The 17364-nt window shown below is 32.2% G+C and overlaps 2 protein-coding genes across 44 annotated transcripts; one reads left to right on the top strand and one right to left on the bottom strand.

Annotated features, from left to right (window-relative positions):
* Nucleotides 1-2804: 2804 nt before the first annotated feature.
* Nucleotides 2805-8303, bottom strand: LOC107848048 (mitogen-activated protein kinase 18). 32 transcript variants are annotated; one of them, XR_007047402.1, is made up of 10 exons: nucleotides 8143-8301; nucleotides 7896-8039; nucleotides 6625-6670; nucleotides 5093-5242; nucleotides 4894-5006; nucleotides 4584-4744; nucleotides 4348-4475; nucleotides 3762-3810; nucleotides 3434-3495; nucleotides 2805-3152 (listed from the first exon to the last, which is right to left on the bottom strand). XR_007047402.1 is itself a non-coding variant. In XM_047399748.1 (9 exons), exons 2-7 carry the CDS (start codon nucleotides 7920-7922, stop codon nucleotides 4466-4468), a joined length of 393 nt encoding a protein of 130 aa, XP_047255704.1. In that variant the 5' UTR covers nucleotides 7923-8039; nucleotides 8143-8301; the 3' UTR covers nucleotides 2805-3152; nucleotides 3449-3495; nucleotides 4348-4465. The 32 variants fall into 32 exon arrangements, 10 of the variants coding, with proteins under 10 accessions (XP_047255704.1, XP_047255703.1, XP_047255705.1 ...); XR_007047409.1 differs by lacking the exons at nucleotides 3762-3810; nucleotides 7896-8039 and adding an exon at nucleotides 6857-7168 and having other exon boundaries at nucleotides 4584-4615; nucleotides 4687-4744; nucleotides 8143-8298; XR_007047412.1 differs by having other exon boundaries at nucleotides 4687-5006; nucleotides 8143-8303.
* A 2508-nt stretch (nucleotides 8304-10811) lies between these two features.
* On the top strand, nucleotides 10812-16868 carry LOC107847935 (nudix hydrolase 9). 12 transcript variants are annotated; one of them, XM_047399758.1, is made up of 9 exons: nucleotides 10812-11018; nucleotides 11229-11285; nucleotides 12420-12476; nucleotides 12726-12809; nucleotides 13756-13813; nucleotides 14178-15001; nucleotides 16100-16253; nucleotides 16464-16535; nucleotides 16651-16868. In XM_047399758.1, exons 1-6 carry the CDS (start codon nucleotides 10950-10952, stop codon nucleotides 14345-14347), a joined length of 495 nt encoding a protein of 164 aa, XP_047255714.1. In that variant the 5' UTR covers nucleotides 10812-10949; the 3' UTR covers nucleotides 14348-15001; nucleotides 16100-16253; nucleotides 16464-16535; nucleotides 16651-16868. The 12 variants fall into 12 exon arrangements, 7 of the variants coding, with proteins under 7 accessions (XP_047255714.1, XP_047255719.1, XP_047255715.1 ...); XM_047399763.1 differs by having other exon boundaries at nucleotides 14178-14326; nucleotides 14813-15001; nucleotides 16464-16868; XM_047399759.1 differs by having other exon boundaries at nucleotides 16464-16868.
* The last annotated feature ends 496 nt before the right edge of the window (nucleotides 16869-17364 follow it).

Raw genomic sequence — 17364 nt, forward strand, 5'->3', positions numbered from 1 at the left:
CTGAAATCACAACCCTGCCTGGTAGGCTATCTAAGAATAGGAAGAAGGAAGTTGGGGAAATAAAGAAGTCAGGAAAATTGCCTAGAACTAGACTAGCAATGACATGTAGTGTGTGTCATGTTAGAGGCCACAACAAAAGGGGGTGTCCTCATAGAGCATCATTAACAGAAGCAGAACCAACTGCACCATCAGTAACAACAGCTACTAGGTCAGGCAGGAAAAAAGGTAGATCAAAGATAATTTTTTCACTTGAATCCATTATGTTATAACAGTATTCTAATTGTTAACATTCTTTTTTAATTTGTAGAAAACTCCAACAGAAGCAACTACTGTTGCTCCTCAAGCAAAAAATAATGGCTCAGGCAGGAGAAGAGACAGATCAAAGGTAATTTTTACACTTTAATCCATTATGTTATAACAATATTTTAATTTGTTCTATTCATAACATTCCTTTTATATTATAGAAAACATCATCAGAAGCCATTACTGAACCTCCACAAGAAAAAAAGAAAGAGAGAGACCCAAAAGAACAATTTCAGTAGATGCTACTGCAACTCCTCTACCTACAGCACCTCCAGTACCTACTATATTTCCAGCATCCTCTTCTGCACTTCCTAATTTTTGTGCATCATCTTTAATAGTTGGAACTACAAAAAGAGGAATGGGTAGTAGTAGGAAAAACACATCTCCATTCAAAAGGCAAAGAGCAGTAGGAATGGGTGTGTTTCAAGCTGAAAATGGCTTCAAAGTCTTGAATGTAAGTCTCTTATTTTGTTATATCATATGTAGATTATGATTCATTGCTATATGTTGATTGTTAAACTTTTTTATCCTTCTTTGTAACCTGACATGCCTAGCAGTAAGATATACTTCATTGGTTAAGCAAAGGCTGCAAGATCAACTGATGTAACTAGTGACATTGGTTATACACCAAGTAGTACCAGTAAATTAAAATGAAATGGCAAATCAGAAATCTCAACAAGAAAACTACAACAATTTAAAGAGAATAGAAGAAAGTAGACAGTGGGAAGTAGTTTACACCATTCAATTCAACATAGCACTTCTTCACAATCCAAGATGCCATGAAAATTATAGTGATGTTGATGTATTTTAAGCGTTGTTTTAACTTAGTCCAGTTGACATGAAAATAATTTTATTTTGGTGTTGGAAAATAATTTAAGCACTGTATTTTGTTGATGAATGTTGCCTAATGGTTAGGCATTATGAATGTAAATTTATTTTAGTATGAATGATGATGTTGTATAAAGTTGGAATATTTTGTTGATGACTGTTGTCATTAAACATTATTGTTGTGTTGTTTAACTGGTGATGATGTTGCTATAATGGCAACACAACATTGTCATTACACGATACTTTGCATAAATAACATTATCATTACACGATTTTGTAAGCATAAACAATAATATGACAGCAACACAAAACACAACTTTGCAAGTGTAACCAATAACATAATGACAATACAAGACACAACAAGTATAAAAAATAACATAGGAGCAATACGTGACACAATTTTGTAAGTGTAAACAATAACATAGCAATAACACAAGACACAATTTTGAAAGTACAAACAATAACATAGCAACAGTTCAACAAACATCTGAAGTACGACTAGACAAAACACACCATAACAAAACATAATCCGATATATTTAGAGAGATATACAAAATTTACACCATAGTAGACCAGATCTAACAACTGCTTTCAGTTCATTTGTTGCTGATAAACATAGCAGCAACACAAATCAAAATACATAAAAATATCTTCCTATTGAACCTACACCATGTCCATCTTCCAACATAAATTTGAACCTGTTTAAGCCATAAATCTTCTTCCAACTCATTGATTTTATTCACCAATCTTAGAATGATAAAATTTGATCTTGGATCCACTTTTTTTTTGTCCTTTCATAAAAAAAATTTACATTTTTGAGACTGTCAGTACATTAACATAATTTGAATATAAAGTGACAACAAAATACAATGCAAAATACATACACCATAGAAAGGGTAAGACCAAAATCTTCTTCCCGAATTTGACTTCGACCATGAAGTTTGCAAGTCAAGCAAAATACCATGTTTGCATCTCACAACAACATTGAGTCTGATTTATCCATACAAAGTTTATTCAATTTCGAATTTATCATTTCATGAATTCCGACAAAATCGATCATCAAATTACAAACCCTAAATTAAGAGTTGAACCAAATTACACAATAAAACTCCAAAAATTCAAGTAGAAATTGGGATTAAAAGCTAAAACGTAGGTTAAAGAAATAAAATTTAAAAAACGAAGGAAAATGAAGGCAGTAAGTGGACAAAGAGAAGAGTGATATAAAGAAGAGGAAGGTGACCATTGAAGAGAGAGAGAGTCATTTTTCATAATTTATTTCTTCAAAAAATCAATTAATGATGTGTATTATATAGGAGGAAGGCTAAAGTAAGATTTTTAGAGTTGTTGGGACTGAACCAATGCACCTAGAGGGGGTGTTCTCACCTTTCTTGCCAACTCAACATTTGAAGGGGTAATAAATACATAAAAAAATAGATCAGAAGGGGTTATAGGACTCCCATAAAAATTAAGTGTACAGTTAAGATTTTGGGTAAAGCTTGAAGCATCTTTTGGCTATTTTCTCATGTTATTATTGATGATGAATTTTCTCCCATAAAGAAACAACCCTCCTAATTCAAACCAAATTAAGAAGCAACATTATGCAAAAAGACTATGATAGATTTACAGAATAATACTACTTTATAATTACTTTGTAAAAAATATGGCATCATCCAGAGAAGGAATCTTTACGTGTGATTTGCCTTTTTTTATATCCTTATTGGTACTTTATCCAAAAAAATCCTGCATTTACAAGAATGTAGTTGATCAACCGTCATCAACTTCGCGTTAAATCTCCAATAATTGTGTTCATCATATATATATATATCTTCTATATCCATTTCGTTATGTTCAAGTCCAATTCACGAGAATATTGATGTTAGTAATTTTAAATGGTCAATCAGTAGACATCTTCTTTGTCTGCCCTGTAATAAGTCGGTTTAACCACCATGATGACTTTGATTGCTCGGACTGATTGTCATCGTCTCCTCGGATCCAGTTCTCACATTTAACCTGCCTATCAACTGCAAAAGATACCACACACTAAGCTAATTCACAATACAAAAGATAATGCAACTAACGCCGCATTCTCAGATAATCTTTCTTCATTTAATACTTCAAAATCAATAGCCAAGCTTCTAACAGACAGATGCATTACCATAAGCTCGTATCCCCCTACCCCACCCCATAATTTGCCCAAAGTACAGATTTTTAACTTATATTCGACATCAATGAACAGAATTTTAAGTTCACACTCAATAAAACAATTAAAATTTAAATCAATAAACCAAATTCATTGTCTCACTAGTCTCTTCAGTACCCTTGGACCTCAAGCCATCACACCTTTGAGCCGTTCCCCATTGCATCCTATAACAAGTGTTGTGGACAAATTAAGATAATAATACCATAATTCATCAATAGAGTATGTCTCAAACACACACAACGGCAAAAATATCACTGGAAAAAGCTCTTCAGCAAATGCTTTTATCGCTTATTGGTTTCAACAAATTATCAAAGATACTTGACAAGATATTAAAAGTGAGACGGGAAACCAGAAATTATTGACTAATTTTATGAAGGCAAAACGAAAAAGAAAACAGAAAAGCAGAAGAAAGAATAAAGTGAAAGAAGACCTGCATGCATGCAGACAAGCTTTAGTCGCCTTTAATTTTACCTCCACACCTTCACTCAACCGGAAAATTTATAGATAAGGCTTACAAGTCAAAAATCTGTAAATTAGTGAAAGTTTATTTATTTCTTCCATCGTTATTAAAATCTAAAGCTGATGTCATTCCACCAAGCCATTCATAAGGAGATTTGCACGAAATAACGACGACATATTTAATGTAGTCCCAACGTGGGGTTTGCAGGAGGTAGAGTGTACACACACCTATCTCTACCCCCAGAGGAAGAGAGGTTCTTGCTTACAGACCATTGGCTCAAGGAAACCAAGGATCTTTGCATTTTTCTAACCAAAGAAACATTGCATCTATACATCTCACCTACTTAACAGGCCATAAATTAGGATGAGATGTATTAATTATGTCGCATGCACATATAGCATACAGGAAGTACAACAACTCTGCGAAGTCCTGAAACCTTAGATCATACCAATGAAAAATCTGAACTCTTTATGTCGACTTATCTGTAAGTTTTTTTATTTTCAAATAAATAAATTCTCTCATTAAAATCATCAAAACACAAGGCTAGTAAACTTACCAACAATATCTCATGTAGGGGGACACTTTTAGAAGTTCTTTTTACTTTTGAAATCTCTGTGCTCAAGACTCCAATTAAGGATCCATCTTTCCTCAAGCATCATGTAATATCTTGAGTATCAACACCATCTGTTCATAGTACAATAAGTAAGTGATCAGAGCACTTGAATTTCATAAACTCAAATTTCACATAACAATGACTAAGTGGTCTACTATAAAACCATACAGAGAACTTACATTTTCCTTTCAGCAAAATAGTCACCAAGTGTCTGTTTGCATCGCCAAATTGAGATGCTTACAAATATACATTACACATAAAAAACATATGCTACAGACTTACTGTGTCTATTTCCCCTCTCAATCTTGGCCAGTCCTTTGAAGTACGGATCAGCCAAAGCCTATAAGATGGGAGGAAAAAACACAAGAAATAAAAATAAAAATGAAATTAGAAAGGGACAAGCAAGATGCCATTCATCTATATCAGGAATATATATGTGTGTGTATCTCTTCAGAAGTTGGGCGATCCTTTGGATAAAATGCTAACAACCTCTGCAACAGTCGAAGTGCCAAAAGATCTGCTTTTTGAAATTTCTTAGTAAAAGGAACTGGGCTCTTTTTCTTCATGTCTGTCAAATACTTCCTTGCCTTCTCATTACGAACCTGCACTCAAGAGGAGAGTACTTTCTATCAGTATACTACCGGATAATGCTAGCATCAACAAAAACAAATCAATAAATGGCTTTTACCCCCGATATAATATCAGCTGATGGCGTTCCATGAAGATCAGTAATCAAATCCAATTGATGAACAACACTTTTGCCCGAAAATAATGGTTTCCCTGTCAGGACCTCCGCGAAAATACATCCAATACTCCAGATATCAATAGAAGGTATATACTGTAGGGAATTTCATACACAAATTAGCAAACAAATCAGCAAAAACATCAGTATTGCCTTACTTAGAAATTGACCCAAGACCTAACATAGTTACCAGAAGAATAGAAAAATCAAGTTCTAGGAGAGTTCAATAGTCATCCCTGAGAAAGAATGATTTTAACCTACATCACTATTTAATTCACTCAGAACTGAACAAAAATCTCTACTCTACCAAAAAGCCATTCCTTTTAACAATATCAATACAGGAAATATGGCAACAGTAGCGAACAACTAGACATGACAAGCACATTTTCACCTTTCTGAAGCATGGGAAAAGAGAGGCTTTACATGATGCCAAAATAGGCATGAAGATGTTCTGTGACTACACATGGGCTAGCAACGAAGTGGCTAACAAATAGATGACTACAAATATGCTAAATTGCATGAGAGATAAATGGTTATAAATTTGAGAAGTATTTTGACAAAAAAGATCTTTGATATATTAAAAACCACCTAAGACGATGCTCTAGAATGGAACTCGTAGATAAGGTTCAAAACAAAAAGGATCTGATAGATGAAATTTGACATAAAGCTAACAGAATACATTGTCCCACTATTCGGGAATACAACTGAGTACGTCTGCACTGTGTAGACCTCTTGGTATATGCTATAAACTATAGAAGCATATTCTATAAAATATAGAAGCAAAAATCTTGTAACTGGTAAAAGTTGTTGTGCGGTGACCAGGAGGTCACAGGTTCAAACCGTGGAAACAGTCCCTTGCAAAAATGTAAGGTGAGGTTGTATACAATAGACCCTTGTGGTCCGACTCTAGTGCACCGGACCATATCAGTTGGTCATTTCAGGGTCATATTGTATGTAACCATTAGTACAAATTCATTTTTTCATTTATCAGGTTTCACTTTTTCTGAAAAAGAACTCTTTATGATGTATCTTTGCAGAGGCTGTATCATGTCTAGAGCAGGCAGTACACCTGTTTCTGGACAATGGGAAGCTAAGTATGTCTGCAAGATATTATAAGGTGCAAGTTTATTGTCTGTGAAAATCTGATGTGCTCTTTGATCATTTCAAGCAGTATTATGTGTTTGGTCAAGATTCTTTTCTAGAGCAAGGCCCAATTTTTGGTAAATTTTATGCTTGGTCGCTTCTAATTATATAGTAGCCATTTAAACTTTTATACTATCAGGAAGTTAATAAGTGGCTGTCGAATGTTGTATATGGCCGTCTCGTTTCATTAAAAAGATTCTTGATATTGTGTGCAGTTGACTGGAGAGTATCTTGACATCTTGTTGGTTGCATTTGAAAGATAATAAATCTGCTGTTTCCAGGAAATTGCTGAATTATATTAACAAGAGTAAAATTTGGAGCAGGCTATCACTTACAATGAGAAAGCGGCTGATCTTTGCCAGAATGAGGATGTAACATCATCTGCAAATCAGTGCAAGCAGAAAATTTCAGAATTCTCTGCTAAAGTAGAAAAGTAAGATTCTTTGTCTTGAAGTAGTAATACAGTTTATCTACAGAAGACTAATTGTGTTGGGTGTTTGCAAATTCATTGCTGAACATGGAAATGTTGATACAGTTGAAGACAAAGCAACTTGTTAAAAGATGGACCTAGAAACCGCAAGAGGAAATTTCCCTTGAGAACATTTTCTGGGTAATCTGGGAGGTTCAAGTTTGATTCTAAGCTTCCCTCTTTGGCTTACATATCCCCATATATATGTTTCCCTTGTTTGCATTAAATACTGCATCTAAGTTTCAGATCAACCACATTAAAGTTGACAACGTATAAAAGGCAGCCCGATGCACTATAGCTCCCGCTTTGCCCAGGTTCCGAGGAAAGGTCCCACCACAAGAGTGTATTGTACCCAGCCTTACCTTGCATTTCTGCAAGGAACTGTTTTCAAGGCTTGAACCCGTGACCTCCTGATCACATGACAACAACTTTACCGGTTACTCCAAGGCCCTTCAAAGTTAACAATATATATTTTGGATAAACTCTTAACAATTTACGTACTTGAGACGGTATACACAATATACTTGCTATATTTCACAGATAAGGCAGGCAAACTTGTTCAAAAGAGATTGAGACGGGTTCAAAATAAAAGAACTCGCTATATTTTCTTTAGGTGTATTTGTAACTCTCTGTATTAGCAAATTGAGGGATCCGCATATCATGTTTTCAAAATTATAATTGTAGAAATATCACTGTATAGTCCAAGTACGAATTACTACTTGAAGTTCAGCTTCAAATAAACTAAGAAAGATATTGAAGAGCATAGAAGAGAGGAGATTGATAATTCTATTGTTCGGCATATCTTAAAAGATGACAGATAATAGCGGCAGACATTTGGTATAATAGAAATTAATTTGAGAAGCAAACATGAGATAAGAAATTCAGTGTTTCACTTAGATTAATCAAACACTGTATGAACTAAAGTCGAAAGAAACTAAAACATGAGATAATAAATTCAGTGTTTCACTAAGATTAATCAAACACTCTATGAACTAAAGTCGAAAGAAATTAATTAATGTAATGTCTGTTTCTTTGAGAAATTTTCTCATACACCTAGATGCCAAAGCAGAAACTAAATTTTTCTTCGAGTAAATCGATACTATCAAGCGAAAGCAAAAATATGTAGGGTGAAATCACCTCAGAAAGATGGTTGAAATAGATCATTACTTGAAATTTTTTCACAGCTCGAAAATAACTTTAGAATTCTAAAAAATTAATTCCAGTAGCTGTTAGTTTGAGGAGTTGACAATCGATTTGTCGCCACTGAGAAAGCAACTACATCTGATCAAAAGAAAAGACGCAGATAAATATATAAAAAATAACATGAACTAATAATGGGAATACTAATCGAGGAAAAATCATGAGGTGCTGAAGGAACTATTACCTTCATCAGCTGAAGAAGACGGAGAAGCAGAGAGATAGGTGAGAGTTGGTAAACAGATATGGATGTGAAGAGTCCGTGAAGAGATGGATTATTCTGGAGTCTCTTTTGATGGTGCAAAATGACTAATTTGCCCCTGATCGTCCCTTCTTTCACCTTTCTATATAATAGACATTGAAAGCGATGATGTCGCAACTCTCAATACCTCTATTTTCATTTTTCTTTTTTCTCCTTTTTTAATCTTTTTTATTTATTTAAATTTATTTTATTATAATAAAAAATTTAAATTATTTTAATATATGTATTAATATTAATTATTATTGTGCCATTAAAAAGGATAATTATAAGATGAACATAAATAAAAATTATTTTAGGAATAGGAAAAGACAATAAAAACTTGTAACAACAAATCAATTGAAAAAAAGTATAAAATATGACGATAGGATCACATATATCATTGAAATTCTTTTTTTTGACATGAATATAATATTATAATAATTTTATACTCTTTTTTCTTTCTAGCATTGTAGGTTTGAGAAATCTAAAGAAAGATGATTATGAGGATTAATGTAACATATTTTTGCACAAAGGTTTCCTACACATTTTGAAAAGTAAGTGTGCAATTTTCATTAAAATTTTGATTTATATTTTTTATATATTTGAATTTAGTATTATTCAACAATCTAATATTTTGTTTTTCAGATGAATGTCTTTCTAAATAATTTTTATAGTGTATAAAATTAAATAAGATAAATTAATTCAAACATATAAATCTTTAAACCATGAAAATAATAAATAAGAATAGTGCCTGTGGATTGATTATTCTCTGTGAATAAAACTATTGAAAAATTTAACAAAATAAAATAAATCTAATTTCTCTTTAAAAAAATATAGAATCGAAGAGGTAAATCCCTTAAAATCTTCGTTAAATTGACTCTATGAAAAATTGAAGATGTATGCAATGAAATTATAGTTCTTTTTTTTTTTATCCTTTGATTTATATAGAATATGTGTAGAAGTATCGAAATGTTTATTAATGCAAATAAATAAAAGAATTTAAAAATATTCAAAATAGGAAAAATATTTTAGTATAGTAACTGCAATCAATAAGGAAGAATAAGTGCCAAATTATTGTATAATAATTAAGGATAATAAATATTGAATTAACAGAAAGAAATAAAAAAGGAAAAGAAATATAACAAAAAAGGAAAAAAATAAGGAAAAACTTAAAAATAAATGATGAAATAAAACATAGAAAAGGAAAGGAATTTGAAATGTAAATTTAAACATTGTAGAATTTTATTAATTCCTTCTCCTAGTTTATTGTATAAAACTGAAAAACTAAGAAGTTGACCAAAAATTTCAATTATCCTTTTTTTTAATTTACATTTCAAAATTTCAATGAAATATTTCTTTAATCGTAAATGTATATTAATCGATATCTCTCTTTATAATTGTTATTCGTTTTGTATATTAAAAAGACACACTTTTATTAACCTTAATTAAGGTTAATCAATATTTATCCATTGTGATTATTGAATTATGATTATAGTGTCAAATTAATTATTCAACTATTCATATATAAAGTCACATCTAATCTCTTTGGATTACATTTTTTTAATCAAAATATTGACTAATTTATTTTTTGCAGCTTTGAAATGATGAAAGTTATAGTGTCAATTTTTAGTATTCATTTTTTAATTAAATTGTGTTTGATTTTTTTTTTTTTTTTGTTTCTGACTTCTATATACAAAACAAGAATATCCATTGTGTTTAGTATATTAATTTTAATCTCTCTCTCTCGCACTTTCGCTTTCTATTTTTATCTCATTGATTTTGATTCTGTATTTTTACAAGTTGATTGGTGCGTGTTGCTGCAAGTTTTGTATTAAAAAATGATAATAAATACATCGTTAATTCTTTGATTATGTTTTGATTGATTAAAATATTGTATATTGTCTACAAATTATCTTTCTTTCTATCGAAAAAAGAAGGTTTAGGTTTACAAATTTAATTTCATATGAGAAGAAATTGATGTCAAATAATTTTATTTTTGTCATTTGATTTTATTAATTTCTTTAAACCTAAGCCTAGAACGTCAAATACAATAAAAGTTTTGTCTTCGACTTCTCTTATTCTATTTTTTTAACATTTCTTTCTTTCTTGATTTTTAAATGGTAGGTGATTTTTTTGTCTCTATAATATAAAATTGAGTAAAGTGTTATTTAGAAGGGAATAAAAGGAAAAGATTTTTTTTTTTTGTAGGATTCAATTCGGATGAATCAATTTGGTTGTAAACTTTATGGAAAAAGACAAATAAACACGCCCACTCTTTCTTTTTCTTATTTGAAATAGATTTATTATTTATTTTTTGATTTTTTATATCTTATTCATGATCGTAATTAAATAATACACTTTGTAAAATTTAAGTTATTATTACATAATTTTAAATAGTTTGAGGCTCTAAAATAAATATATTCCGGTGATTACTGACGAGCAGAATTTTCTATATAGGCTAAAAGACTAAAATGATAAGAGAATATATTAAACTTAAATTATAAATTTATTCATTATATTTTATAAAATAAATGCTCGAAGCGAGGTCAAATTCACTAGCACAATATAATTATAAAAAAAAATATAAAATATATGAATACTAAAAACAGTTATTTGTACACCCGGCTCAGGCCCATTGAAATATGAATCCAGATGCTCAAGTGTAGCACATCTCCTCATACTAATTTAACTGTAATTTGATGAATTGAGTGTCTTTGTGTGTGTATTTCCAGTGGGGAAAAAAAAAAAGAAGAATGGAGGAGAAAATTGGTCACGGATTCAAGCTGCTCATTTCATGTCCTTCTGGTCTCTCTCATTCACAGGTTACTTTACCTCACTCATGTACCCCGTATCAATTTAAGTAGCACTTTTAGAAATTTTGATATTTTAACTTTTAAATTTTAATCCTGGATTTGGATAGAATATAATTTACATAGTCGAAAACTAAATGCTATAATTTATAATTTAAGATATTTTAAATATATATATATATACTCATTTTTTGTGATCTGAATTTTCTCTTTTGGTAAAAGGTATCAGTTGTTTTCGATGAAGCATATGATCCTACTTTGGAGCTGTCTATTTCTGAGGTTATGTTACAGTTGTCGTTCTTTTTCCACGCCTTTTCATGTTTCTGCATTCATCAAATTCACATTTTTACTACTCCCTCCTTCCATCTTTTACTTGCCCATTATATTAAAAAAAATTGTGCAACTTTACTTGTGTTGTTTGGAAAATCGAGAGTAAAACTACCTTTTTATTTATTATTGCTTAAAAGGTATACCAAATCAAACATGGATAAGTAAATGGCAGGGGTATTGTTAACTTTACCAAGTACCTTATCATAGCTTCATTAGTTAAAACTATTCATTTTGTTCCATGTTGAGGGGATTCGAGGAGCTAGATGTCGACATGTCTAATTTTGTTGTGGATTAGTACCCTTACCATGCATGAATGTCATCGATTTTAATACTCACTCTGTTTAAATTTGTTTGTCTGGTTTTGACTAGTAAAGGAGATTTTGGATTCTTGTGGTGTTAAATTAAAGATACGTAAAATGTACCAAAATGCGCTTTAACTTTGTGGTCTTAAACATGCCTTATAGAAAGTTGGAATTAAAAAGTTGCCAAAATGAGAAGAGGCATTAGTTTTGAAACGAATTAAAAGGGAAAGTAAGACAAACAAATGGAAACGGAGAGAGTAATGCTTATTTTGTTCCAAAAAGAAGGAATAACAGGATGGTGGTGCATGGGGTTAAAGTTAATTGTCCGTATGAAATTGGACGTACTATTTGTTTAGTTTTTTTAAATTTTACTCCTCCTAGCAGCTCAAACCTTTTTGCTCCCTTGGTGACTCGAACCCACAATCTTAGGGTTGGAGGTGGAGAATGCTTACCATCTGAGCCACCCCCTCATGTCGATGTACATTACTATAAATCACGATCTTATAATTAAAGATGTTTTGAAAACATTTGAAAAGGTAGTAGACAAATAAAAAATGTTTTGACTTCCAAATTGTAATGGTTTCATGTTAAATGAAGCAGAAGTACTTCACAAATGACAATGTAACTTTTGCTGATTGTAGGAATCATTTAAATTGAAAGCCCAAATATTGACCTCTAGTTTTCTCAATAATAGTCAGTATAATCAGAAAGATATAGCTGCTCACTTGTACCAATGGCAGAATTTGTTCTGAATCTTTTTGATTGGTGTAAGGTTTATTAGATATGGGATGCAAGGGTTCAACAAAGTTCATCACTTTACAATGGAACAAAGTTCAGGGTATGCTGCACTGTTCTGCTTTTGCATTTCTCTTTTATTTTTAATTCTGAATAACAGAGAGTCAGGTATTATCTGTTCAGTTTAGAATTTGGACAGTTAATGTTGGGCACTTTGATGACCACAATTGCAACTCACTTATAACTTGAGAGAATTTAGCTGGTCATTTCTAGTTTATTAGATTCACCCAATAAGCTGCATGTCTTAGATTTTCCCTTCTAAAGAATGTTATATATACTGATAATTTTACAGTACAGTGGATACAACTTCGATGTAGGGAATAATTCCAAACAGCAGCCTCATGTTTCCCTTCATCTTGGTCTGACAGATTATAGGTTCTTCTCAATCTTTCTTCTTCTTCCTTCCATTAATATATCATTTAAGTGCATGTTTTTCCATTTGATGTGCATGTGATGGAAAACTATAATGATTTACTCCGTCTGGTGCAATTTGGACAAGCTAATTTATTGTGTCAATCTAAATTCAGAATGTCTAAACCTTGAATCATTAAATGTGAACAATTCTTGAGCGTACCCTCTTACTCGTAGTTAGGAGTCAAAGAGGAAGATATTAATTACATCAGGCACACATTGAATCCTCCCCTAACCCTCGTCTTTTCTTTTAGGTTTTCCACTTTTTTGGTTAATGTTTGCAGTTAGTACTGCTGTCACCACCGGCATTTCAAAAAAATGTTTTGTGGAATGAAGATATTGATAGTGGTGACAACAAATTGTTAACACTCGGAATAATCAAAGTCAAACTATATTTTCTCGCCAGAAGTCTCTGCTTAAATTTCAGTGTAGTCGTTTCAACTCTTATTCCTGATTTTTTCACTGATTCTTCTTTATGCAGTTGTGGGACTACTTTTTGAAAGGACTACCATCTACCTTAAAATGGAGAATTAGATCTTTGATGTCATATTCTCTGTGTCTGGAAAATTAAGTAGAAAATTACTTGTTGGAAGTTGATTTTTTTTCCCATTTTCTAATAGTGCTGACAGGTCACACTGAATTTGATATCACAACTGTAAATGCGTTGCCAATTTGTTTCATACTGTCCTGATTTCAATCGTATATTTGCACATCAATATCTTCCACACCACTGTTTATGTTCGTTATTTGTGTTGTTTAAATCTTGGGGTGAAAAACGAGAACTTGTAAATGTCTGCCATGTCCATCTACACTTTAATTGTATCCATGCATTTACCCACAAAGAAGAAGAGCAAAAATAGATATCAAATAAGACAATAAAATGATCTTACAGTTGAACTTTTCTACTCAAGACATTCATGGGAACAAATTTAAGTCCTATGTGGGAGAGATTTCTTGTTCCTTCTGAAGGTAAGCAAGCTTCCATTCTATGTAATTTTTGTAAGAGTTGCTTTATCCTGTTGGAAATGATTTTACCTTATATATCTCTAACGTATCTACTAGATAAGCTGCAATAGTAACCACAACCTTTTCTTATTTCTTTTGGTTCCTTTTCTGTTCTATTTTAAACATTCCAAATATGGTCTGCAGCTAATTCGTGCCTTCAGAATTCCCAAAGGGTAGGGAGGTTATTCTGTGATGCAAATTGCATATAACATTTCATAGGGCAGTCAATTCGAGTATTTGAAAAGGGACGAATATGATTCCTACTGATATTCCAGGTGGCAAGCCTACAATTCATTTGCAGTAAAAGATTTGGTTGGTTTTTCTGCAGATGATTGTATACAGTGTCAGAACACATCAAGTCCTCTGGGTAATGGTGCAGTTGTGGAAACTTCTGATAAAAGAATACTTGTGCTTCAAAGAAGTAATAAAGTCGGAGAATTCCCTGGATATTTTGTTTTTCCTGGAGACCATCCAGAGGTATCTTACCTCATGCCATAAGGACACCTTGAGATATTGGTAATACAATTCTGATAAATATAACCTTTTGCAACTCAAAATGGGAGAGTCAGAAGCGATTGTAACCCAACAAGCTACTCTTAACACTTTCATGTTGAAAAAAACGTGTGGGCTATGGCAGCAAAAGGCAATTGCCATATTTCTGTTTGGAAAAAGATATTTAGTGGTGTTCACCATTTTGACCTTTAGCTAAGAAGTAATTCTAAGTTACATAACTTGTTATCTGTATTCCTTTAACTTCACCTGCTTTTAATGAAACCAGCAAAATTGTTAGACCTTATCTGACAATGCTTTATTCAGTTGTAAGCTCTTGATTTAGAGTTACTTAATAAAATGATCAGCTAAGGGATTTTGAATATGTGACTGCTTTCATGCAAATCACTCGTTCCTTTTTGCTAAGATTAAGCTGTGGATTCTTTGTTTACTTCACTGACCAAAGATGTCCAGGTAAAAAGCAAAGCATGACATGATTATATTTTATACTTTTAACAACCCCAAGAAGTCGGAATAATCTCCCATGAAGGCTTCCAAGAGTTGAATCAATGTCACACGATTAATAGCAAAGTTTCTCAGGAAATGTTTGACAGCATTGTCCGTGAAGTTGTTGAAGAAATTGGAGCTCCTGCAGATTCCCTTGTAAGTGCTGATTTATGTTAATTCTAATAGCCATCTTTCTTTCTTTCTTCCTTCTATAACCTTTCCAATTTGTTATAGAAAGTAAAAACATTAAATTGGGAGAAAGGAGAGTGCCTCCTTTGTTAATACTAATACTTCCAACCTGTTTTTTTTTTCTGTTCCCCTTTTTTGGGTCTAGTGGCAAGGGGTATGTGACTTTTTCTGGTGTCTACAATTTGTGAGTATAATGATGGAGTTCATTATCAACTCTTTTGTGAACTTTCCACTTCCCAGTTCCCACTGCTTTGTATAAGTATATAATTCCTAATACTTGAACCATTTTGGGTAGCAAATAGTGAAATGAGTCACGCTTGTAATCTGGAAGGAAAAGAATAAGGACCTTAATAAGTCATAGCACAGACTGGATAAATTTAATTTCTAATCAACCTTATATCAGGGCTTAGCCTGTTCACCAGTCTGTTTTTTTTATACCAAAATAGCTCAATCACATCAAATCTTGAGAATTGTGATATTTTTGCTGTGTTGTCAATTTGTCATACAAATCTCTATATGATCGTTATTTAGAGTAATGCATAGTTTTGTGGTCAAAATAGGAAAATATGATTGTGTAGCTCTAGTAACGCGTAGTTCTTATTTCTCACTTCATTTGTCAGTAAAATCTACCTCAAAGCTGTTATCAATGATGGAAATTATAAATGTGGTCTTTTTCATCCATGATGGAAATTATATGCGGAATTTTGATATTTGACAAACTTGCTACTTAGTAGATTTTTTTTTTTATAAAAAATAACTTAGGATAGTAAAGCTTGTGATCTCTTTTGGAGGGTTAATATCTTATCCAAAGGTTATCCTTGAAAAATGTAGTATAACATAATCGATTGTCAGCTACAAAATAAAGTTGCATTCATAAGCTGATCAGCTGGAGACTCGTGAATTTATATGAATATGCCTGTCTGCAACTCTTGGTGGGGCTATTTTAATGTTCACACTTAGTCGTTTCCTTTCAGATAAGATTGTATCATTTTAGGATTTATATTTTGTAGGAGCCATCTCGCTCTTGTTTTTTATTCTTTATTTTTGATGTTATACTCTGTCCAGTCCCATCTTTATTGATGTATCTCGGAGAGTATTGAATGTTAGACCAACTGCTTTTTTCTTCATCAAATGCAATCTTCAGTCAGATGAAATTCAACAACTGTATTCTAGTGCACAGGATGGCTTCGAGTGAACTCAGCTTTATACTGTTTCAATGGTTAGTTTTATAAGTTTTTAAAATAGTTCTAGTAAATTGTCTTATCTCTTAATATTTGCTTAACTGCTGTATGGAAGTTTGTGAAGAACTTCTTGCTAAAAGTAGCATAAGAGGCAATTTTGCTTCTTCTTTTATAAAAGAAAAGTTCATATTGCTTTTTAAACATTTCGTTATCTCTGACTTAATTCCCTACTGTTTTCTTTTTGTCAGAGTGATTTAGAGAACATGGCTTCTAAAATGCCTGGCTGCCACAGGGGAGGCTATGCACTCTACAAATTAATGGTACAAGGCACCAGTGATGGTTAATCTCATCTTTTGCTGAATGAGGTTTTAGTAGCCTCTAATGTCTTGCTTGCCTGCTTTATATATGTTCTGTCTTGCAATCTTTGATGTGCAGTCTCATGCTATGCTGTTTCATTGATCAAAAGAAAAGTTCCCATGGAAATCTCAATGTGCTAACATGCACAGTTTATGCAATTTAGTCATACTGCTCACACTACATCCACGGGGTTTGGAATTGGAAAAGTAATTAAATCAGAAGCAAGCAAACACATTTATCTTAGCTTCTTTGTTATGTATTCAAACAAATTTGATTAAATGGACATTTTTTGATTATCTTGTTGTCAAAAAAGAACAAACGAAACAAACTCATTTTAAATATTTCTATTTTTTCACAGTTTCTATTAATCTCTAAATTTGGATTCACTCTTTATAGAGATGGACACTTTCTTTCTCATGTCTACAACAGTTGATCATGAGAAGGATGTATTGAAAACTAAGCTAAAGAGTTGTCGAGCTCTATCTATGCCAAGTGCCAACAGTGTCTTGCTCCAAGTACCTTCAAAATTAACAAATCATCAACAGGCCTTTCTTCTTCCTAGGCATAAGACAGATAAATATGTTAACTTGGTCTGAAGTAGCAACTAAACACTTCTAATTTTGAGGATGCATATCAAGGTACCTTAACTCATCTCCATTTGTTAGTTGAATACTCCAACTTACAAAATGATTATCTAGATGCTTTCAAAATTTATGTGTCGCACCAACGTTGTGTGTCCACAAGACACAGTTGGAACTAGGGGCGGCTCAATATAGTTGGTGGCTTAAAGGA

The sequence above is a fragment of the Capsicum annuum genome, chromosome 11 (assembly GCF_002878395.1).
Source record: "Capsicum annuum cultivar UCD-10X-F1 chromosome 11, UCD10Xv1.1, whole genome shotgun sequence".
Lineage (NCBI taxonomy): Eukaryota > Viridiplantae > Streptophyta > Magnoliopsida > Solanales > Solanaceae > Capsicum > Capsicum annuum.

Bases quoted from the DNA above. Each gene is read 5' to 3' on its own strand.
- LOC107847935 (XM_047399759.1), top strand. From the start codon at position 10,950: ATGGAGGAGAAAATTGGTCACGGATTCAAGCTGCTCATTTCATGTCCT. The intron at 11,019-11,228 runs GTTACTTTACCT...TTTTGGTAAAAG, and splicing joins CTGGTCTCTCTCATTCACAG to GTATCAGTTGTTTTCGATGA. The intron at 12,810-13,755 runs TTCTTCTCAATC...TTTCTACTCAAG, and splicing joins TTGGTCTGACAGATTATAGG to ACATTCATGGGAACAAATTT.
- LOC107848048 (XM_047399751.1), bottom strand. From the start codon at position 7,922: ATGATCTATTTCAACCATCTTTCTGAG. The intron at 5,243-7,895 runs GTGATTTCACCC...AATTCCCTACAG, and splicing joins ATTTCAACCATCTTTCTGAG to TATATACCTTCTATTGATAT. The intron at 4,616-4,686 runs GTAAGTCTGTAG...CGATGCAAACAG, and splicing joins TGAGAGGGGAAATAGACACA to ACACTTGGTGACTATTTTGC.